The sequence below is a fragment of the Puma concolor genome, chromosome B2 (genome assembly GCF_028749965.1).
Source record: "Puma concolor isolate L17-30 chromosome B2, mPumCon1.1.hap2, whole genome shotgun sequence".
In the NCBI taxonomy this organism is placed as follows: domain Eukaryota; kingdom Metazoa; phylum Chordata; class Mammalia; order Carnivora; family Felidae; genus Puma; species Puma concolor.
In genome coordinates this window covers 81,962,487-81,985,572 of record NC_141671.1, presented here as the reverse complement: position 1 = coordinate 81,985,572, position 23,086 = coordinate 81,962,487, and the positions used below count along the sequence as shown (strand labels likewise).

The 23,086-nt window shown below is 38.9% G+C and overlaps 1 protein-coding gene across 2 annotated transcripts in view; it reads left to right on the top strand.

Annotated features, from left to right (window-relative positions):
• Window positions 1–23,086, top strand: part of MDN1 (midasin AAA ATPase 1) — a 172,963-nt gene that overhangs the window by 46,002 nt on the left and 103,875 nt on the right. For both annotated transcript variants that reach the window (XM_086707409.1, XM_086707408.1), the window contains exons 16-26: window positions 863–1,074; window positions 9,043–9,146; window positions 11,732–11,876; window positions 12,351–12,447; window positions 14,383–14,496; window positions 16,512–16,659; window positions 17,494–17,604; window positions 19,968–20,119; window positions 20,628–20,806; window positions 21,408–21,616; window positions 21,783–21,929. In XM_086707409.1, the coding sequence (XP_086563535.1) occupies window positions 863–1,074; window positions 9,043–9,146; window positions 11,732–11,876; window positions 12,351–12,447; window positions 14,383–14,496; window positions 16,512–16,659; window positions 17,494–17,604; window positions 19,968–20,119; window positions 20,628–20,806; window positions 21,408–21,616; window positions 21,783–21,929 (1,618 nt within the window). The remainder of the gene's footprint in view (window positions 1–862; window positions 1,075–9,042; window positions 9,147–11,731; window positions 11,877–12,350; window positions 12,448–14,382; window positions 14,497–16,511; window positions 16,660–17,493; window positions 17,605–19,967; window positions 20,120–20,627; window positions 20,807–21,407; window positions 21,617–21,782; window positions 21,930–23,086) is intronic.

Here is a 23,086-nt window from a genome sequence, read left to right as displayed (position 1 = left end):
CTACAGCAGTGGTTCTCGACTGTTTATTATCACCTGTCACCTCCAGATATTACAATTAATATGAACTAATTTCCTAGCTCCCCAACAGAGAAGTGCTAAAGAATAAGAGAGAATCTAAATACTAAGAAATAAAATGTTGAGCTTTGGAGGGCCACAGACCATTGCAACATCTAAGGTTTTGTTGCTGTCCTCTCTCCCCTAGTTTTTCTCTTTGAGAGCAATTCTCTCCCCCATCAATTGAGAAGGCATGAGCTGTGTTCACTTTTCTTAAGCTAACCAGTTTCAGATGTTGTATTTTCTTCTAAGATATTCTGAAAACTTTTGGTCAATCTTGATAAAATATGGTTTATCATTGAGTCTTCTACGTGATGTTTATTTAAACATGTTAGTAAAATAAGTGACATGCCTTTCACTGCCCAATTAGGAATTTCGAATTCTTTTCATAATACTGTTTTTACCTTCAGTGTAGACTCTTCAAACATTTAGAATGAAGAAAATCGATTATAATTTAAAACTTTAACATAGATTGTTAATATAGAGAGAGTGAGTCTGAGCAGAGAAGAAGGGCAGAGGGAGAGGGAGAGAGAATCCCAAGTAGTCTCTACGCTTGGTGCAGAGTCCCATGTGGGGCTCAGTCCCATGACCCTGGGATTAGGACCTGAGCCAAAATCAAGACTTGGATGCTCAACTAACTGAGCCACCCAGGCACCCCTAAAGCTTTAACATAGATCTTTAAAGTATTTTGATATTATTTCTGATTTTGAGTAAATGAAATCTTGGACCTATTCCTATTTTCTAACACATGATTTCTAATCTCTAGTAGCTTCAGAAGTTTGGGAATTATATTTACCTTTTGTTTCAGTTACAAACCGGTGGACCATAAACTTATTTGGCTGCCCTTACGGGAGGCATTTGAAGAACTCTTTGCCCAGACGTTTTCCAAGAAGCAAAACTTTACATTCTTAGGACACATTCAGACCTGTTACAGGCAGAAACGGTGGCATGATCTCCTCAGACTAATGCAGCATGTACACAAGTCGGCCGTCAACAAGGATGGAAAAGAAAGTGAAACTGGTAAGAACAGGACCCATACTGCTAGTGGGAGGCCATGAGGCTTTGGCTTAATTAGTAGAATTGAAACCAGTGACCAAAGGGTTAATGGAACTAATAAGCACAGCTACAGACTAATAAACCAGGCTGCAGTGTTTTCCTTTAAATATCCGTGCCTCTTCTCCTTCCGGGAGACAGATTTGAGGCTTGCTCTCCCGTCTCCTTGTCTCACTGCCTCTTTTTTTTGTTTGGTTTTTAAGATTTTATTTTTAAGTAATCTCTACACCCAAAGTGGGGCTCAAACCTACAACCCTGAGATCAAGAGTTGTGCGCTGTATGAGTGCCAGCCAGGCACCCCTTGGCTGCCTCTCAAGTAAACCCTTTCCTTGCTACATAATCGACATCTTAAATGGCTTTGCTGTGTGTTGGGCACATGAACTGGAGTTCAGTTACAAATTTGGTGAGCCAGCAGGAGCTTTTTGCCAGTGGTTCATGAGCCCCCAGCCGTCAACAACAATCTGGGGGAAAGTCTAAGCAGCTGCCTAGGCTCTTTTTCCTAAGGATGACACTCCCTGCCCTGACTGGGTGCTGCCATCCCTCAGTGTTTAATTTAGCATTCATGGGCAGGGAATGGTTTTTGGTTTGGGCAGATGTGTCTTGGTGAGGTCATTTCTTCCTTCCATTTGGTTTGGCTCTCTTAGCATCCTTCCCTTGCTTAATTAGAAAAGGTTGACTAGGAAGCCATTTGGTTCAGTTGGTGAAGCCCTGACTTTTAGGGGAGGAACCAGTGCTCACAGAGGTACTCTGGGTTTCATTCATTTGGTTTGTTGTTGCTTCTTTGGGGATCTTTGGGTAAAATCAGCTGCATTGTAATTGGAAAATGGGAAATGACAGTTTGATTCCTGAATGCAGCCTTTTGGGTTATATTCTTTAAAACTGAGCAGTGCTTAGTTATGAACCCATGAAAGGAAAAAGATGATCTTTTTTGCGACACTGCTTGGTCATAATATTCATTAGACTCCAGGTAATGATGACCAGTTAATGAATCCATGCGTTATAATACCATTTGCAGTTGGATTTGTTTTGTAAGATTTTGTTTGCATCTTTTTTGTATATTCATGCGTTCATGTATGTTGTAAATATGAGAAATTTTCTCCACCTTTGGATAGTATTGCTAAAATTAGTTTGTAAAGGAGTTATATATAAGTTGGTTTAAAGGCAAGTGCTTGTGGGGCACCTGGGTGGCTCAGTCGGTTGAACCTCTGACTTCGGCTCAGGTCATGATCTCACAGTTTGTGAGTTTGAGCCCCATGTCGGGCTCTGTGCTGACAGCCTGGAGCCTGCTTCGGATTCTCTGTCTTCCTCTCTCTCTGCGCCTCCCCTGCTTGCATTCTCTCAAAAATAAATAAACATAAAAAAATTAAAAAAAAAAAGGCAAGTGCTTGTAAGCATTCTAGACTAGAATGTAGACATTCTAAAGCTCAGAAACTAATGTAAGTTTTTCACATTTATGTGATCTGAAAAAATATTTGGTATTAAAGCTAATTTAAGGTTGTTGGTTTAAGGTTGTTTGTTTAATAGACGTGTCTTTAGAATTAACAGCATTACTTTTATTCTGCTTCGATTTACTTAAGTCAAATAAGTGGATACAAAAAAAAATTTTTTAAATATATGTTTCTTGGGAGAATGACTTTCTTCTAAAGTTTAGATTGGCAATCTAAACGTAACTATTAAGAAAAAAGAAACGGATATAAATAAATAAGATAAAAAAGTTTATAGGTTGGGGAGCCTGGGTGGTTCAGTTGGTTAAGCACCTGACTTCAGCTCCAGTCATGATCTCTCGGTTTATGAGTTCAAGCCCGCTGTTGGGCTCTGTGCTGACAGCTCAGAGCCTGGAGCCTACCAGAGATTCTGTGTCTCCCTCTCTGTCTGCCTCTGTCTCTCTCTCAAAAATGAATAAACATTAAAAAAAAGTTTATAGGTAAACTTTTAAGTAGCTTTCAAAATCTTTGGTCACCTGTAAAGTTTTACAAAGTTAAATGATGGGTTAAGTAAATTAAGTATCTATATAGTTTCCAGGTAAGAAAACATTAATTACTAAACATAGTTTTATCTGCTTTTGGCTTCCTGTTACAGAGAAACTAAAGATATTTGGGTTTATTAGTAAACTTGTTTTATGGTACACTGAAATAAGGCATACATTTCTAAAAATTCTTCAGTGTAGTCATAAGTTTACCAATATAAAAAATGCCAACACAACAAACAGTTTACAATTAGTTACTACTTAGTTTTTACCAGAAACTTAAGATTTTTAAGAGTTAAGAATTCTAATACATATAATTAGAATTACTGGAAATGATAAGGGAAACAATTCATATATGCAAGGAAAGTGAGACTAGGTATGTAAAGAGGAAAAATGTAGGTCAAAATATGAATGTAAGAAGGAAAGTTGTAGAAGGTTTGTGAGAAGGGAATCTTTGGAAAGGAATTTTTGTGCATGGTAGTCACTAAGATTAATGATATTAGTTGTTTTTTTGTTTTTGTTATTTTTTAATTTTATTTTTTATATTTTAAAATTTACATCCAAATTAGTTAGCATCTAGTGCAACAATGATTTCAGGAGTAGATTCCTTAGTGCCCGTTACCCATTTAGCCTATCCTGCCTCCCACAACCCCTCCAGTATGTTCTCCATGTTTATGAGTCTCTTCTGTTTTGTCCACCTCGCTGTTTTTATACCACTTTTGTTTCCCTTCCCTTATGTTCACCTGTTTTGTCTCTTAGAGTCTTCATATGAGTTGAAGTCATATGATTTTTGTCTTTCTCGAACTAATTTCACTTAGCATAATACCCTCCAGTTCCATCCACATAGTTGCAAATGGCAAGATTTCATTCTTTTTGATTGCTGAGTAATACTCCATTGTATATGTATACCACATCTTCTTTATCCATTCATCCACTGATGGACATTTGGGCTCTTTCCATACTTTGGCTATTGTTGATAGTGCTGCTATAAACATGGGGGTGCATGTGTCCCATTGAAACAGCACACCAGTATCCCGTGGATAAATGCCTAGCAGTGCAATTGCTGGGTTGTAGGGTAGTTCTATTTTTAGTTTTTTGAGGAACCTCCATACTGTTTTCCAGAGTGGCTGCACCAGCTTGCATTCCCATGTTTTTGTTTTTTTAAAGAGAGAGAGCGTGCACACAGGGGAGAAGGGGAGAGGGGCAGAGGGAGAGAGAGAAAATCCCAAGCAGGCTCCTCCCTTAGCATGGAGCCCGACACAGGGCCTGGTCCCATGTCCCTGGGATCATGAACTGAACCAAGAAAAAAATCAAGAGTTGGATGCTCAACCTACTGAGCCACCCAGGAGCCCCAAGATTATGGATATTAGTATATAAAGTTTATTAGGGAGTGGTCTATACCTGGGTAACAGAAAGGGGTAAGAGAGCAAGATTAAGCAGAAATTGAGCAGTGACACACTATCAACAGAAGCCATAGCTGATTCTCTGAGGAGTTCCAAAAGTTGGATTTTCTTGAGAACCATCCTAAATTGGGGCTGGACTTCTATAATAGTCATTGGATGTGACCACCTGGGAAGAGGGCATGCCCTTGGCAAAGCAATTGTCTTCAGTCAAGGCAGTCCCTGATGGCATCTGAGAGTTGAGGACTGAGAGCCTTTCATTTCTTTTTTTTTTTTCCTTTTTTTTTTTTTTTTTTTTTTGAGAGAGAGCCAGAGCAAGAGGATGAGCGCAAGTAGGGGGAGGGGCAGAGATGGGGTGGGGGAGGGGGAGGGAGGGAGGGAGGGGGAGAGAGAGAGAGAGAGAAAGAAAGAGAATATGAATCTTAAGCAGGCTCCATACCCAGCACAGAATCCATCAAGGGGCTCAATCTCAAGATCATGACCTGAGCTGGATGGTCAGCCAACTGAGCCCCCCCCAGGCGCCCCGAAAGCCCTTCATTTCTGATGGAGATTCTGGTTAGCACGTCACCGCACGTGCCACAAGAGATCAGATCTGTGCAGTGCCCTAGATGTCCTTGTCCCAATAACTATATATCAACATTGGAGATGACAGGGAGGAAAAAAGGAGGGACTGCGTACATTTTAAAGAATTCATCTTGTTGGAAGAGTACGTTTTAATACAGGAAGTATACTGGTATAAAACTGGAATTAGGTTTTTCTGTTAAAATGACAGTTTCCTTCGGTTATTGGCCTAATAAGAAATTATAAACAAAGGTTTTTCTTTATCATTAATGTAACCTGCTTAGAAAAACAAAGTTTCTATGTTTTGTCTCGGTTAGATCCTTGATTATTTAAGAAAAGACTTCAGTGTTGCTAACAAATCTGTAACCTTCTGTATTTGCCTTTAGAATCTCTTATTGCTGCCTTGGCTAAATAGATAATTAAATACTAAATTTTGTAATGATTTGTAATCCTGTTTTGGCATATGCTTTAAAAATTTCTCATATTTCTGACAGACTTCCCAAAATTCAGCTTCTAAATGAAGTCTTTTTTTTTTTACCAACTAGGCTTATTTGGTATATCAAATCACATGGGAAGCATGGTCAAATAAGTGATGATAAACCTTCTGAGGTTATAAGATTTTATTATATCATCACTTGTAATTCTAATTATTGAAATGCTGACAAATTTCCTTGTCAACTGCATTATAATGAAGTCCCATCATATCTTTAACCGTGGCCATTTTGTAATCTTTTGTCATTTATAGTTACTATCTTACTCTGATGACCTTGCAAATACCTTTCACCTTTAATGCAATGCAAGGAAAGAACTTTTGACAAATACAGTTTTCTCATATCTTTAAGATCATAAAACTGAACTAGGTGTAAATTTCTGGAACTAATGAAAAAACTGGATTCAAGCAGAGTAACATGGGACTGAAAGAATTAAGAAAAATGGTTTCATTTTTATGACTTTTGTTTGAAACATTGCTGGCTCTTTAATGTTTGCCCTTCCAGATTTAAGGAAAGTTTTTCTCTTAAGCTGTGACTTGCAGAAATTTAATACAGTATTCCTTTGTAAACAAATACGAAACATTCATTTTTTTCCCCTACCTGATTCCTCCAGAATTCAAAAATTCTCAGTGAATATTCTTATATTTTCATGGCAGTTATTATTATTAGCATAAGTTCTCTAAGAATCTGTTCTATTTGTAACAGAACACCACTGGAAACATTGGTTATATTACCAAGGCTCTGACTGGAATGTCCTATTTGAGTGTAAAATGCATAGACTCAAATGTGACCACATAGCTTTAAGGATCTAGGTTGACTCTATGGAGCCCATAAAGCCCCTTAGGAATACCAACTTGATACCTTGCTTATAGTGTTTCTAGCAGCCTTATCAGGCCTAGCTTTGAGAGCCCACCTGCAGGACTGCCTCCTGAGCTAAGACAACTGTTGAACAGAACTAACCTATTAAGACTAAGACTGGTTTATAACACCTGGAGTAAACCTCATATCTAGGGTCAGAACAGGTAAACTCAGGCCAAGAAGAAACAATATTGAATTGTGAGGTTTTTCTAACAAAACAAAACCTTGTCAAAAGTGGAGAATGTTAATTTTTTTTTAATGTTTATTTATTGGGGGGGGGGGGGGGGCAACGTATAGAGAATGCAGAGCCTAACACGGGGCTCGAACTCATGAACCATAAGATTATTATCTGAGCCGAAGTTGGACACTTAACAACTGAGCTACCCAGGCGCCCCAAGAATGTTAATTTGTAATGGTATACAAGGACTTTGACTATACTGTGGTAACCCATCAACAAAGCTGAAGCCCTTTCCTTAGTACATGCCCATGGGGCTAGTTGGAAGGGAAGGGGACTTTTGACCTTGGAGAAAACAAGACAAAAAACAGAAGAGCCAGAATCACCCAAACCTTGGATGACACACCTTGAGCACAGATTTCACCCACCATCTTTGGAACAAAATTTTGCTAACTATTCTTGTGAGCCCCAACAGATCTTAAGGTATTTTTTAGGAGACGGACTAACAGATGAGTGTGATTACTTCAGGTTACTGGTTTTGCTATTTTGTTGAATACTTTATAGCAGTTTGAATCCATAAGCAATAAAGGCTAGACACCAGGTGAAGGTTTTTGCACATGCTTGGAATGCCGCTGTCAGAACAGCTCTGTCTCTAATAGAGGAAAAGATAGTGGCCAGATTTCCTGCTTTTTTACTGCACAAGGATCTGAATATGGACATGCAGAAAAATAGACCAGATGGGTGTACCCACATGGTGGCCCCTGGAGCTGACTGAACCCACCTGGTCAGAGTGGGAGATGCTGTGTTAGCCCTCCAGGATCCACCTGCTACATTATAAGAATATTCTTCTCCACAGTTAAATATTTCCTGAATTCACCTGCTTACTGTGTCATTGGTGTCACAGGCCAACCCCTACCATGAAGTAATGCCAGTTGACTTTGAGGAAACACCAAGACTTCAGTCAGGCAGCTGGCTTTTAAAGGAATGAGGAGATTCAATAGAATTCATTCAATTGTGTTTGAGACTGGTTCCAACACCAGTGAGAAATTCACCTAACAGAGCCTCAGAGCATCACTATGAAAGAATTGGTTGGTGATAATGCAGTTGTCACCACAGCAAAAAAATGGGATGTAGTGATAAGAAAGAGCATTGGAGATGCAGTTCTTTCCCAAATTGTAAAGCCCCTTATTCTTGATGAAGTTTATTTGCTGCATGATGAAGATAAGGACTTTAGCTGTGCCTGGTAGTTTGTCTGGTTGCTCAAGATGTCAGCTTTCCGATGTTGCTTCAAAACAACCAAAGAAGACACTACTAGTTTGTTCAAGCAGAATGTACAGGTTAAGCTAAGTACCAGAGAATATTACCAAGAAAGCACGAAGTTGTTTGATTCCTCAAACCGTGAAACTGCACCCTGTTTCAGCAGGAAGTAGCAAGAGCTGTCATCCCAGTTCCTTCAGGAATAAAGCATGATCAAAAGACAATGGGGATTGAAACTGGTAACCAAAGGGTTAATTGAACTAATGATAAGTGCAGCTGCAGACTAATAACCACAGATGCAACTTTTTTTTTTTAATTTTTTTTTCAACGTTTATTTATTTTTGGGACAGAGAGAGACAGAGCATGAACGGGGGAGGGGCAGAGAGAGAGGGAGACACAGAATCGGAAACGGGCTCCAGGCTCTGAGCCATCAGCCCAGAGCCCGACACGGGGCTGGAACTCACGGACCGCGAGATCGTGACCTGGCTGAAGTCGGACGCTTAACCGACTGCGCCACCCAGGCGCCCCGCACAGATGCAACTTTTTACCCACATCTGTTTTCGTTTGCCTTTAAATATCCCTGACTCTTCAGGCTTGCGTATTTGAGGCTTGCTCTCCTGAGTCTCCTCATTTGGCTGCCTCTTAAATGCATCCTTGCTCTCTGTTTGGCTTTGCTGCATGTCAGGCAGACAAACTTGGGTTCAGTTATAGAATTAGGAGAGGAGTTTGGGGAAGAATGAAGCAATACAAATTGGAGCTTTCTGGGATTTAGGGGCAAAGATGACTAATTCTGAAGTATTGCTGTTCCTGTGATTCTAGGCAAGATTTCCATAAAAACATGGTTGGAGATGTTGATGTACCAGTACCACTTACTGGTCACTTAATCTTATTTCCTTAGAAAATAAGTTCTTCAAAAAGCTAAGTTCTATAGCCAAAGGGGTTTTGGTAGCTTAGTTGTCTTCTATGTGCTTTCTTATCCCTAAAATGGGAGTAAGAGTACCTACTTGAAAGGATTGTTGTGAAGGGTAAAAAAATTAACTAATATACACATGAATATATAAATGACCTGATTAGTATAGTTGCTGGTACATAGCATTATATAAGTGTTAGGACTTATTTTTTAGTATGTCTAAGATGTTTGATATTTGTATGAGTTTTGTGTGTGTGTAAGTTAAATGTATTACAACTCAAAATGTGTGTTACATTCTTGTCTTTATTCTTTCCTAGGGTTACTCCTAAAAGAGAAATGGGAAGCATTTGGTCTTAGACTCAGCCATGCTCAGCAACAGATGAAAATGACTGAAAATGCCCTCTTGTTTGCATTCGTAGAGGTATTTTGCTTTGGCTGGCTATCTAGGTTAAGGGAATGTTGATTTGATGCAAAATGCAAGTTTAGGCAGGCTACTATTACTGTTGATGTTTTTAGTGCTTGCTGTTTAAAATTTAATAAATACTAATATTTTGTGGGGAGGATTTCTGAAAAATGTCCTTTATGGAAATTGTAAGGTCTTGATAATCACCATTATTTTTTTTTAATTTTTTTAATTTTTACATTTATTTATTTATTTTTGAGAGACAGAGAGAGACAGAGAGAGACAGAGCACAAGTGGGGGATGGGCAGAGAGAGGAGACACAGAATCCAAATTAGTCTCCAGGCTCTGAGCTGTCAGCACAGAGCCTGACGCAGGGCTCGAACTCACAAATTGCGAGATCATGATCTCAGCTGAAGTCAGACGCTCAACCGACTGAGCCACCCAGGCGCCCCAGCACCATTATTTTTAAAGTTGCAGTTGAGGATGACTAGTGAAGTCTGTTTCATGGCGGGGGCCGTGGCCGGGAGATTTGAGTGTGTTCTCTTTAGGACTTACTTTCTATTCTAGTAAATGGATAGTTCTATTGTTTTCTGTCCTGTGACCTGTGGGAAAGATCATCTTAATTAAATTTTCATGATGGAAGCTTATTAAATTCTTTTGTGGCATAATTGACTATGCCCTGAGAAAGGTAGGAATCTTATTTGAGATGGTGTTTTGGTGAGAGAGCAAGATCATTCAGTCATATGTGCATCAGTATGGGAAATTTGGTCATCATTGCTTAATCTTAGTAGGATTTATTTCTAAAATCACCCATTAGGATGTCAAGTGCTTTCAAAATAGGGTTTATACCTGGGAATGCAAGCTGGTACAGCCACTCTGGAAAACAGTATGGAGGTTCCTCAAAAAATGAAAAATATAGCTACCCTATGATCCAGCAATTGCACTACTAGGCATTTATCCAAGGGATACAGGTGTGCTGTTTCGAAGGGACACATGCACCCCCGTGTTTATAGCAGCACTATCAACAACAGCCAAAGTATGGAAAGAGCCCAAATGTCCATCGGTGGATGAATGGATAAAGAAGGTGTGGTGTGTGTGTGTGTGTGTATATATATATTTACATACATATATATACATATATATGTGTGTGTGTATATATACATATATATATACATACATATATACACACATATATACACATATATATGTGTGTGTATACACACACACACACACACACACACACACACACACACACACAATGGAGTATTACTCGGCCATCAAAAAGAATGAAATCTTGGCCATTTGCAGCTCTGTGGATAGAACTGGAGGGTATTATGCTAAGTGAAATTAGTCAGAGAAAGACAAAAATCATATGACTTCACTCACATGAAGACTTTAAGAGACAAAACAGATGAACATAAGGGAAGGGAAACAAAAATAATATAAAAACAGGAAGGGGGACAAAACAGAAGAGACTCATAAATATGAAGAACAAACTGAGGGTTACTGGAGGGGTTGTGGGAGGCGAGATGGGCTAAATGGGTAATGGGTACTAAGGAATCTACTCCTGAAATCATTGTTGCACTAGATGCTAACTAATTTGGATGTAAAATTTAAAAGATAAAAAAGAAAATAAAATAAATAAATAAATAAATGGGAAAAAAAGGGTTTATACCTATTTTATGATTTGACATTACAGTAGAGTTCAATACATTTGTTCTGTTTTATTGTTTTCAATTAAATTTATTGAAGATTCTGTTAGGATCATCATGAAAGCAAAAGTACAAAGCCATTTAATAATAAAACAATCCAATTTTTGATGTTCTGTCACCTGAGTAGATTTTAATATTTATCTTTCAGTGTTCTTGGAAGTAGAACTTGAAGAGATAACTCAGTAAAGATGAGAAAGATTTATTAAAAAAAATTTTTTTTTTCAACGTTTATTTATTTTTGGGACAGAGAGAGACAGAGCATGAACAGGGGAGGGGCAGAGAGAGAGGGAGACACAGAATCGGAAACAGGCTCCAGTCTCTGAGCCATCAGCCCAGAGCCTGACGCTGAGCTTGAACTCACAGACCGCGAGATCGTGACCTGGCTGAAGTCAGACGCTTAAACCGACTGCGCCACCCAGGCGCCCTGAGAAAGATTTACTTTGATATTCTTCAACAAATGTGAAAGGCTATGTATTACAACCACTGTACCTTCTTGATTTAGTCATTTATTTCATCTTTGCATACTCGTCAGTATACTGACCCTGTATTTATTTTGGGTGCTTTTAATAACCATTTGGGCACCTATAAACATCTGAATACATTATAAGTTACCAGTTACCTCACCATGTATCTCCTGAGATGATTTACTTTGTTGCATCTCTCTGTTAGGCTCAAAGATATTCCCTTGACCCTTTTGGACATTTAAAAAAGGTTGTTTTGGCCTTAGCTCTGAAAACAAGCTGGCAGCCATTGGGCCTTTAGGGTGAAAACTCATCAAGTACAAGAGGTTTGCCCTTGCCTCTTATTTCTAACCCTGCTTGCATAACTGCTCTTGGTGAGTGTATCTTTATTTGAAATGGATTTTTAACATTTTACTTTATCTTTTTTTAGGGTACACTAGCTCAAGCCGTAAAGAAAGGAGAGTGGATCTTATTGGATGAGATTAATCTGGCTGCTCCAGAAACATTAGAATGCCTCAGTGGTTTACTCGAAGGCTCCTCTGGCTCACTGGTGTTGCTAGATCGAGGAGATACAGGTAGCACTTGATCCCTTTGGGGTTTGACTTGGCACCAGGCCTTGTGGCCTCTTTAGAGTAAGATTCTTTTGGTTAGGTGTGTTACATAGGTCTCCCAGTGTTCATTCCATAGTACTAATTTTCTGCCAAGTTAGGTAGCATGGGGAATGCAAAGAATAAGATAATTTGTCAAGTTACTTGGGTAGTAGGTAATAGATGTGCATACTCAGTGACAAAATATCTGCTGTTCAATATGATGAACAACGATACTTTAAAAGATGGTGGAATGGCAGTAGAAGATTAAGGGGTATATAGGCCTGGAAACTGTTCAGTGGGGTTTCAGAAAAAGCAAGGATGGTTTAAGCAGCCAGCAGTAACAGTCTGAGGCAGGGTGTCTTGGCCTTTAGTTTTGGGGCGTTAGATAGTCTTCCTCTGTGGACCTAAGGCTGATGACTTGATGTTACCAGTAGGGAATTTAGAATTTTCTCTTAACAGAACCACTGGTTCGTCATCCCGACTTCCGTTTATTTGCCTGTATGAACCCAGCAACAGATGTGGGCAAAAGGAATCTTCCACCAGGAATAAGAAACAGGTGAGGAGACATGGACTGGTTCCTGGGGATGGATGAATGGATGGATGGATGGACGGACGGACGGACGGATTTATTTATTTATTTATTTATTTATTTATTTATTTATTTATTTATTAAGTTCTCTTTGTTTATTGATTGGTAACACTAACACAACCAAACCTCATAACAATGCTTGAGATTTCTTGATCTCTGATAAGCGGAATCCTTCCTTATGTGTTATATTCCTCTACTTTCTCCAGATGGTAGGAATACAGAGGACTCCAAAACACTGGAGAATTTTTCCTTTAGGTTGTTAGTATGACACTTAATGGATCATGGATATTGTTGAAAACAAAATTTTGTCCTCCTTCAAATATCTTTGTAGTTACCAGAGAAATTTCACATACTGAGAAATGTTTAAGTGCATTTTAGGAATGGAATCCCTTTGGACGAGACCAGTGATTTGTAAAAAGCCTTTTAAGTTTCAGTTTTCATCATTAAGCACTGACTGACACCAACAAGGTACTTAGTTGTTGGTATCTTATATATGTAGCATTTGGGAAAAGGTGAATGATCTAATTTTGTTGGTGATCTTTTGTTGAATTTCGAGTTTTATTTTTTATTATTTTTTTTTTCAACGTTTATTTATTTTTGGGACAGAGAGAGACAGAGCATGAATGGGGGAGGGGCAGAGAGAGAGGGAGACACAGAATCGGAAACAGGCTCCAGGCTCTGAGCCATCAGCCCAGAGCCCGACGCGGGGCTCGAACTCACGGACCGCGAGATCGTGACCTGGCTGAAGTCGGACGCTTAACCGACTGCGCCACCCAGGCGCCCCGAATTTCGAGTTTTAAAATGGTGTTAAAATTTTATTAGATTCCTCCCTCCATTATATGAGTAAAAATAAATTTCTTAGGAAAATGTTATAAACTTCCTTATGTATTTTCCTTTGCTCCTACAATTTTATCATTTTTTCCCCATGATTTTATTTTTGATGGTGATGTTGATCCTGTTCTGTTGTTGTTGCAGCGCGTATGTTTTATTACATGTAGTTAGAATCAAAAACACCTCTGAAAATGAGGACAAATGTCTTTTGTAACTCTTTCTTGTAAGGACTGTACATCAAAAACTTCATTACATGCAAATAAATTTTTGGCAACAGTTATCTTTCATTTCATTATGGTCCATATGTATCTACATGAAAGGCTTTTATTTATTTATTAAAAAAATTTTTTTTTCAATATATGAAATTTATTGTCAAATTGGTTTCCATACAACACCCAGTGCTCATCTCAAAAGGTGCCCTCCTCAATACCCATCACCCACCCTCCCCTCCCTCCCACCCCCCATCAACCCTCAGTTCTCAGGTTTTTTTTAATTTTTTTTTTTTAACATTTATTTATTTTTGAGACAGAGAGAGACAAAGCATGAATGGGGGAGGGTCAGAGAGAGGGAGACACAGAATCTGAAACAGGCTCCAGGATCTGAGCTGTCAGCACAGAGCCCGATGTGGGGCTCGAACTCACAGACCGCGAGATCATGACCTGAGACGAAGTCGGCCGCTTAACCGACTGAGCCACCCAGGCGCCCCTGTTCTCAGTTTTTAAGAGTCTCTTATGCTTTGGCTCTCTCCCACTCTAACCTCTTTTTTTTTTTTTTCCTTCCCCTCCCCCATGGGTTTCTGTTAAGTTTCTCAGGATCCACATAAGAGTGAAAACATATGGTATCTGTCTTTCTCTGTATGGCTTATTTCACTTAGCATCACACTCTCCAGTTCCATCCATGTTGCTACAAAGGGCCGTATTTCATTCTTTCTCATACATGAAAGGCTTTTATAGTTTATACTGTAAAAAATTCAAATGAGTTTACAATAACTTCTTGTGTTTTCTATTTTTTTATTGTTAAAATAGTTGTATTCCTCAAAATTTTAATTCTGTAATAATAATTGTCTTCCAGGTTCACAGAACTTTATGTAGAAGAATTGGAAAGTAAAGAAGATTTACAGATTCTTATTGTGGATTATCTGAAAGGACTGAGTGTGAATAAGATCACAGTGCAAGGAATTATCAAGTAGGTTCACTTTGGTTTCTCTTGATAAACTTTTCCCCTGAACAATGTATGCCTCATGCATCTATATTTATTATTTCTTTTTTGCTAGAGAAGGATTATCATTAAGGTTTCTGTTTTAAAGTAGGGACCTTATGATCTCCTTTGGATTTTCCTAATGAAGCTACATTGAAAGCTTAAGAATCACCACGTAGGAGAATATTTAAGTAATTGGATAATGCTCTCCTAATTACTTTTGTATTCATAGCTAAGAGTTTGTATCCGTGGAAGATGTAAATGGCTTCTCTTTTGATCTGTCTTGATGAAATCTTAATTTTTGCAGTTTGCATACGACTTATGTGGGATATAGGGGGGAAAAGGTTGGTAAAATAAGGGATTCAGGTTTAGAATTAATTGAGGCTTAACTGAAAAACATACAGACTGGCCATGTGGCTTGGTGCTTTCTTGAGTCTTTTTTGTTTTTCTGTTTTTGTTTTTTATGCCTTGTGGATAGGGCATAATCTTTTATATCAGATAACTGGATTCTCATACAGGCTGTGTCAGAAACGAATTCTGTCGTCTTGGGCATGTCACTTAGTTAATTTTGTCTGTTGTCTAGATAGAAATACACACTATGTAAGTTGTTTTTATTTTGTTTTTAATTTATAGGGAGGGAGGGAGAGAGGGCGAGTAGGGGAGGGGAGCAGAGGGAGAGAGAATCTTAAGCTGGCTCCATCCTCAGTGCATAGCCCAATGAGGGACTTGATCCCACGATGTTGGGGTCACGACCTGAGCTGAAATCAACTTGGATGCTCAAACATCTGAGCTACCCAGGTGCCCCCTGTGTAAAGTTTTGAAATAGGATTATATTAATGTTTTACTTTGCATTTTGTGGTTTGTTCCTTATTTTTTATACAAATAATTACCGAGTTGCCCAGGTACTAGAGATACAGCTATAAATAAGAGACAGAATCCTGGTTCTCCTCATAGACCTTTTAATTCAAGAGGTGAAGGTAACCAATAAATAAGGAGATACATACTGTAATTTTAGGTTGTGTTAAGTGAATAAAAATAACACCACAAAATGGGGATTACAACATACAGGCTTAGAGCCCTATTTTAAATAGGTTAGTTAAGGAGGCATTTATGAAAATGCTTTGAAATGGTTTACCAATACCACATTCTAAAATTGGAACACTTTTTGTTAGCCAAGACTTTGGACAGAAGTATAAATATTTGTGGTTAAAATTCAAAAGTGGAGATAAAACAGGCTAGATAAAGCAGAGGCTTTTGTAAAATGCTGATAGTACTAGTAGTAAGTAGCCACTTTCTGCACAAAAAAGAATATATAGCTAAATTGCAAAGAGGCAAGCCAGATCCCATTTGGGCAAGCACTTGGATTTCATCTGTGACACACATTTGGTTACTCTTGATCTTGTGTAGCTGATCATCAGTTTCATGAAATTTTAAATTTCTTGCATTTCATGTTTCAGTCTGAAACTTCTTCCATCTTGTCATCTTCTGGACCCCTAAAGCCTATGGCAATGATAACAGTAACAGTCACCTTATATTCATGCTTTTTAAATTTTGTCATTATTGATTATGGCCACATCTATGACCTTTCAGAACACCATGAGTTTTCTCTGTGCTTATCCATCACTATTATCGCTTACATAGGAACTTTATTTCCCCATTGTATTAGAGCTAACTCTGAAACATTATGTTTGGACTCTATATATTCTTGGTAACGGCCTCTCCTGTCTCTCTTTTTGTTAAGAATCCAATGTTTCTCACCTCTCCTCTTTTCATCCTAAAGGAAATTGATAGATTCTTTTTTTGAAAGAGTCTGTGAGCGTGTGAAAAATAGATTTAAAAGAGAATGTGAGAGGTTTTGATGAATGCTCTAGCAAGTTGTATGCAAGCTTAACCATCTAATTCAGGGAAAATGGCTTTGGGCCTTATGTAGAAAAATTGGAATAACAGCAAAATAGTGAATGCTAATCAATTAATAAGTCACCTGAACTCTGTCCTTTTTGTAGCTTGTACACAGCTCTACGGAAGGACTCTGGGACAAAATTAGTGGATGGAACTGGCCATAGACCTCACTACAGCCTTCGGACTCTTTGCAGGGCCCTGCGATTTGCAGCCTCCAATCCGTGTAGCAACATCCAGCGCTCACTCTATGAGGTCTTTCTAAAGTCTGTGTTTTTTGTATGGGAGCTTGGCAGATGGGCTCACCGTCAGAAGGGAGGGAGTGATTATGTGTCTGCCGGGTTTGCCTGTGTTTTCCATTTAGTCAGATAAGCCCAGAACATTTCATACCAGCACTACCCTGACCTTCTTCTACCATCCTGTCACATTTAAAAGTTGTTCAGCATGGGGCGCCTGGGTGGCTCAGTCGGTTGAGTGTCCGACTTCAGCTCAGGTCATGATCTCACGGTCTGTGAGTTTGAGCGCTATGTCGGGCTCTGTGCTGACAGCTCAGAACCCCAGAGCCTGCTTCAGATTCTGTGTCTCCCTCCCTCTTTGCCCCTCCCCCGCTCGTGTTCGCTTGCGCGCTCTCTCTCTCTCTCTCTCTCTCTCTCTCTCTCTCTGTCAAAAATAAACATTAAAAAAATAAATAAAAGTCGTTCAGCAGAGGGGGTGGGGGGATTGCATGCCTGAGTGGCTCAGTCAGTTAAGCATTTAACTCTTGATTTTGGCTCTGCACTGGGTGTGAGGCCTGCTTAGTATTCTCTCTCCCTTTTCCTCTGCCCCTTCCATTCTCATTCTCTCTCTCTCTCTCTCTCTTTCTCTTTCCCCCCACTCTCTCCCTCTCTCCGTTCCCCTTCTCTCCCTCTCTCCGTTCCCCTTCTCTCCCTCTCTCCCCCTCCTTCCCTCCCTCCCTCAAGGAAAAAAAAAATAGTTCTGGGAACCAGTACCATCTAAGAAGGTTGAATTTTGTTCCCGAAATATGTTGGCCTGTTACTGCAGAAGGGTAATTAGTTTTATGCATATTTGTTTATTCTTTTTTTTCCCTAGGGCTTTTGTTTGGGTTTCTTAACACAGCTTGATAGGGCATCACATCCAGTAGTTCAGAAGCTCATTTGTCAACACCTTATCTCTGGCAGTGTAAAAAGTCTGCTGAAGCAGGTATGTTTTTTGATGTTTTTGACTTGTTTAATGTAAATGAATGGCTGAATTATCAACTTTTCAGCTTTTTTTTTTTGCAGAAGTAATCTGTTGCAAAAGATTTAAATATTAGAGGGTGTCTTAGATGGTGCAAATTCCCAATAATCCTACTCCTACTCTTTAGAGATTTAAGCCTTATAGTCATTTCCACCTAAATTATGTATGTTTTTATTTTCTTATGTATTCACATTCTGACTGCGTGTATAGATTTATCAAGGCAAATTCTTTCTTGTTTTTATTTTAATTCCTATTTAACATACAGTGTTCTATTAGTTTCAGGTGTACAATATAGTGATTCAAAAATTCTATACATTATTCGGTGTTTATCACAGTGAGTTTTCTTTTAATCCCTTCATCTGTTTTACCCATCCACACTCCCGCCTCCCCTCTGGTAATCATCAGTTTGTTCTCTATAGTTAAGAGTCTGTTTTTTGGTTTGTCTTTTTGTTGTTTTTTGTTTGTTTCTTCAGACTCATATATGAGTGAAATCATAATGGCATCTGTCTTTCTGACTTATTCCACTTAGAGTCAAATTCTAATACACATATCTAATATAAATGATTTTAAAAGGATCATCTTGGGGCACCTGGGTGGCGCAGTCGGTTAAGCGTCCGACTTCAGCCAGGTCACGATCTCGCGGTCCGTGAGTTTGAGCCCCGCGTCAGCCTCTGGGCTGATGGCTCAGAGCCTGGAGCCTGCTTCCGATTCTGTGTCTCCCTCTCTCTCTGCCCCTTCCCTGTTCATGCTCTGTCTCTCTGCCTCAAAAATAAATAAACGTTAAAAAAAAAAATTTTTTTTTTTAAATTATACAAATGGGGCGCCTGCATGGCTCAGTTAGTTAAGCGTCCAACTCTTGATTGCGGCTCAGGTCATGATCTCATGGTTTGGTTCATGAGATCAAGCCCCATGTTGGGGCTTGGAAGTTTTCTTTTCTCTCTCTTTGTCTCTTCCCCCATTCACATGCACATACATTCTTTTTTTTTTTTTTTTAATTTTTTTTTTTTAACGTTTATTTATTTTTGAGACAGAGAGAGACAGAGCATGAACGGGGGAGGGTCAGAGAGAGGGAGACACAGAATCTGAAACAGGCTCCAGGCTCTGAGCTGTCAGCACGGACCGTGAGATCATGACCCGAGCCGAAGTCGGCTCCCCAACCAACTGAGCCAGCCAGGTGCCCCACATGCACATACATTCTGTCTCTCAACATAAATAAACTGTAAAAATTATACACGTAACACATGAATATTTACTTTTGGTAAAACATGAAAACATTGAAAAAAGACTCAAGCTTGCTTTGATTATTATCTCAATACCATTTTTTTTGTGTGTGTTCCTCATGGTTACACGTGATTGGAGGCTTAAATATTCTTTTTCCCCACTGCTCCTGAGCTCAGTAGAGGAGCCCTTAAAAGCAGTAACTGCAATGGTGCTTCAAGTTAGGGAACTAAATGTTTGAGGAGAGCACTTCTTTGTAGTTATAGATCTCACCATTTTTGATATCTGAAAATGAGAGTTTTGTAGAAATCAACTTCATATATTCAAAAGATTATGCTGTCATCCACAATATTATTATTTTTTTTTAATTTTTTTTTTAATGTTTTTAGTTTATTTTTTGAGACAGAGAGAGACAGAGCATGAGCAGGGGAGGGGCAGAGAGAGAGGGAGACACAGAATCCGAAGCAGGCTCCAGGCTCTGAGCTGTCAGCACAGAGCCAGATGTGGGGCTCAAACCCACGGACCGTGAGATCATGACCTGAGCTGAAGTCGGACGCTTAATTGAGCCACCCAGGTGCCCCCACAATATTATTCTGAATAGATTAATTTCTCTAAATGGTGGTTTTTATTATTTGTTTGTTTGTTTAATGTCTTCCAGGAAGTCGAGGATGTAATATATTAGCAAAGGCCATTTCCCTCAATTCAATGTTGGTCCTGTTTTTAGGAACATGGTTTGTATGAAGTACATGTTTTTGATCAAAGTACTTCATCAGAAATTTAATAGGTGAAATTAATAGGGAATTTTAATAGGTGAAAGAAAAGAACTGAATCATAAATCATTTGAGAATTTATTTGATTCAGTTTCTTCCTCATACACACCTACCACCCACCTGGATTTTAACACGAGTATGTGTCACTTGTCATTGTTTTGATCTCATTCCTCAGAGTAATTTATTTTCACATTTCACCTATGGCTTTAATGCTGAAAGCATTCAGAACAGGGCAGCATTCTTGGTGATAATTTCTTTTCCTACCTTACACTCCTTTCTGAAAGAAAGCCATAGTTGTCATTGGACTATGGGGTTATTTCTCTAACTTGTGTCTTTCAGCCTATTCCAGAACCAAAAGGAGGTCGTCTTATCCAAGTCGAAGGATACTGGATTTCGGTGGGAGACAGTGAACCTACAATAGATGAGACCTACATTCTTACGTCTTCTGTTAAGCTAAACCTGAGAGACATAGTCCGAGTGGTTTCTGCAGGGTATGTGGACCTTTTCTCTTGCTGCTCTGAAGCTTTACCAGAATGGGCATTAATGACATTCTAGTCTTACTTCCATAATTTTCCAAGTGCTGTATTTGTTGTTCGCTGGCTATGTGTCGCTTTTCTCCTGGCACAAAGCATTGTTCTAGTTATACCTTTGGTGGGAGCAACACCCACCAATTATTTTGGCCATCTTTAAAGTTGCTTTCCAGTATTGGGCTGATGAATACTTGTCTCCCATTATATAAGTGAGTAACAGCTAGTCCCATTTACTGTTTCTCATAAGTACTGCAAGAAAGGTTGAGATTGTTTTCCTCTGTATTTTTTAAGGAACCATTTTTATATAGAAATTTCTCAGAACTTAAGAAACATTTCATTAGTGATGCATAGGTATATAAACATATTCTTTTATGCTGATAAATTCTGTATACTTTTTTAAAACTACTTGAATTAATTCTGGTTTCTTTCTTTTTTTTCTTAAATTGGTTTATTGTTTCATGTTTTGAAGAACCTATCCAGTGTTGATTCAGGGAGAGACATCAGTTGGTAAAACAAGCCTGATCCGGTGGCTGGCAGCAGCTACTGGTAACCATTGTGTGCGTATTAACAATCACGAACACACAGATATTCAGGAGTATATTGGTTGTTACACATCTGACTCTTCAGGGAAGCTTGTGTTTAAAGAAGGTAGGATTATTATTTCATTCCATGTGTGTGGATATTCATTCTTTGAAACCCATTTCCCCAGGTAATCTTTATCCTTTCCAATTGAGGTACATGACCTTTGCCGTAACAGCTGGTTTTTCTTTTTCTCTGATTTCCCTGGTTAAAGAATGATGGTGAGGGGTCTAGCTTCCTTTGAGCCCCACTGATCTCATCAGTTGTACACAGGACTACTGCCAAGTTTTGTAGAGTGCAGTTGAACTGCTACTTCATTTTCTAGAGACTCAGAACGGGGTGAATGTTGAACAGAGGGGAAGCTGAGAATAGATATGGGAATGTGGTAATTTAAATGAAACTGGACTGCGGGGGGGGGGGTGGAATAAGTTGAAAATGTGATATTTGTCAGCCTTAGCTCCCCTTCTGTGTGAAATAAAAAGGATTACTTTGATTAAAAATTGTGCTTCCTTGATAACTCAGTGTCACAAGTTATCTTGAGGCGTGACTAACTGTAGGGAGTAATTTGTTTTGAAATTTAATGTTCTAGTATTGGTTGATTTGTATATTACATTTTTTTTTAAAACCTTGGACTAACTTATGTACTAATTCTCAGTGTTTGTTTTTTAAGGTATTCTTATTGATGCTATGAGAAAGGGCTATTGGATTATCTTAGATGAATTAAATTTGGCCCCTACCGATGTGTTAGAGGCACTGAACAGATTACTGGATGATAACCGTGAATTGCTCATCACAGAAACACAAGAAGTTGTTAAAGCTCACCCTCGGTTCATGCTTTTTGCTACCCAAAATCCCCCAGGACTTTATGGAGGCAGAAAGGTATGTAGCATTTGCCCCTTACTCCATTTGTTACCCCATTGAGTAGTAAATCTTCCTTGATAAGACTGAAATTTTTTTTTTTTTTGCTTCTTTTGAAGGGTTTTTCTTTTTCTGGTGAATAGCAGAGCCTCTGTTTTGGAAACTTTTTTTCTGATGTGTTTCCTAGGTGCTTTCTAGAGCCTTCAGGAATCGGTTTGTGGAGCTGCATTTTGATGAACTGCCTAGTTCTGAGCTGGAGACAATCTTGCATAAGCGCTGCAGTTTGCCACCCTCCTATTGTAGCAAGTTGGTTAAAGTCATGCTGGACCTTCAGGTATTTCACCTATCACTTAGTTTCAAATGGAATGTATTGATTATATTTGATGATCAAAATTTAAAATTTGATAGCCTTCTCCCGTCTGTTAATTTTTTTTTTCTCACAGTACAGATAGTATCTTTAAAATGTGTTCTGTTAATATCCACTTTTTGGTTTTATAAATGAATAATTTAATATCATGTTAAAAATTTTCTCATAATTGTATGTGATAACAGTTCCCTACTTGTTGATAATGTTGGAACATTTTGTTTAGGTTGGGATTTGGCATTGACAAACTACAGTTTTTGTTTTTTAAATGGAGCTAGTCCTTGAATGGACATAACTAAACATACCTTTTTCATGTCTCGGCCTTGTCAACTATGCAAAGCTACACTTTTTTGTTTTTTGTATCCCATTTTAAGGTGTTAGAAGTGTTATCAGAATTAATACACATTTACCTTCTAGAAAGCTAATAATAATTAGCAGTTATACTCCTCTATGTTCCCAAATTATGGGAATAATGTTTGCCACCATTTGTATTCATAACTTTTTCTGTATGATATAGGAGATGGAATTCCTTTTTTTTTTTTTTTTTGGTGTTGTGATTTGAAATTCCATTGTTAATATTCTTTTTTTTTTTTTCAACGTTTATTTATTTTTGGGACAGAGAGAGACAGAGCATGAACGGGCGAGGGGCAGAGAGAGAGGGAGACACAGAATCGGAAACAGGCTCCAGGCTCTGAGCCATCAGCCCAGAGCCCGACGCGGGGCTCGAACTCACAGACCGTGAGATCGTGACCTGGTTGAAGTCGGACGCTTAACCGACTGCGCCACCCAGGCGCCCCTCCATTGTTAATATTCTTATGTATGAGTTTGAATATTTATCTTCAAAGGATTACTTTCCATTTACTTAAAAAAAAATTTTTTTTAATGTTTGTTTTTGAGAGAGAGACACAGTATGAGCAGGGGAAGGGCAGAGAGAGAGGGAGACACAGAATGTGAAGCAGGCTCCAGGCTCTGAGCTGTCAGCACAGAGCCCGATGTGGGGCTCGAACCCACAAGACATGAGATCATGACCTGAGCCGAAGTTGGATGCTTAACCGACTGAGCCACCCAGCCGCCCTGGGATGAACCATTTTCATGGGAGCTTATGTTTGCTAAAAATTTTATATAGG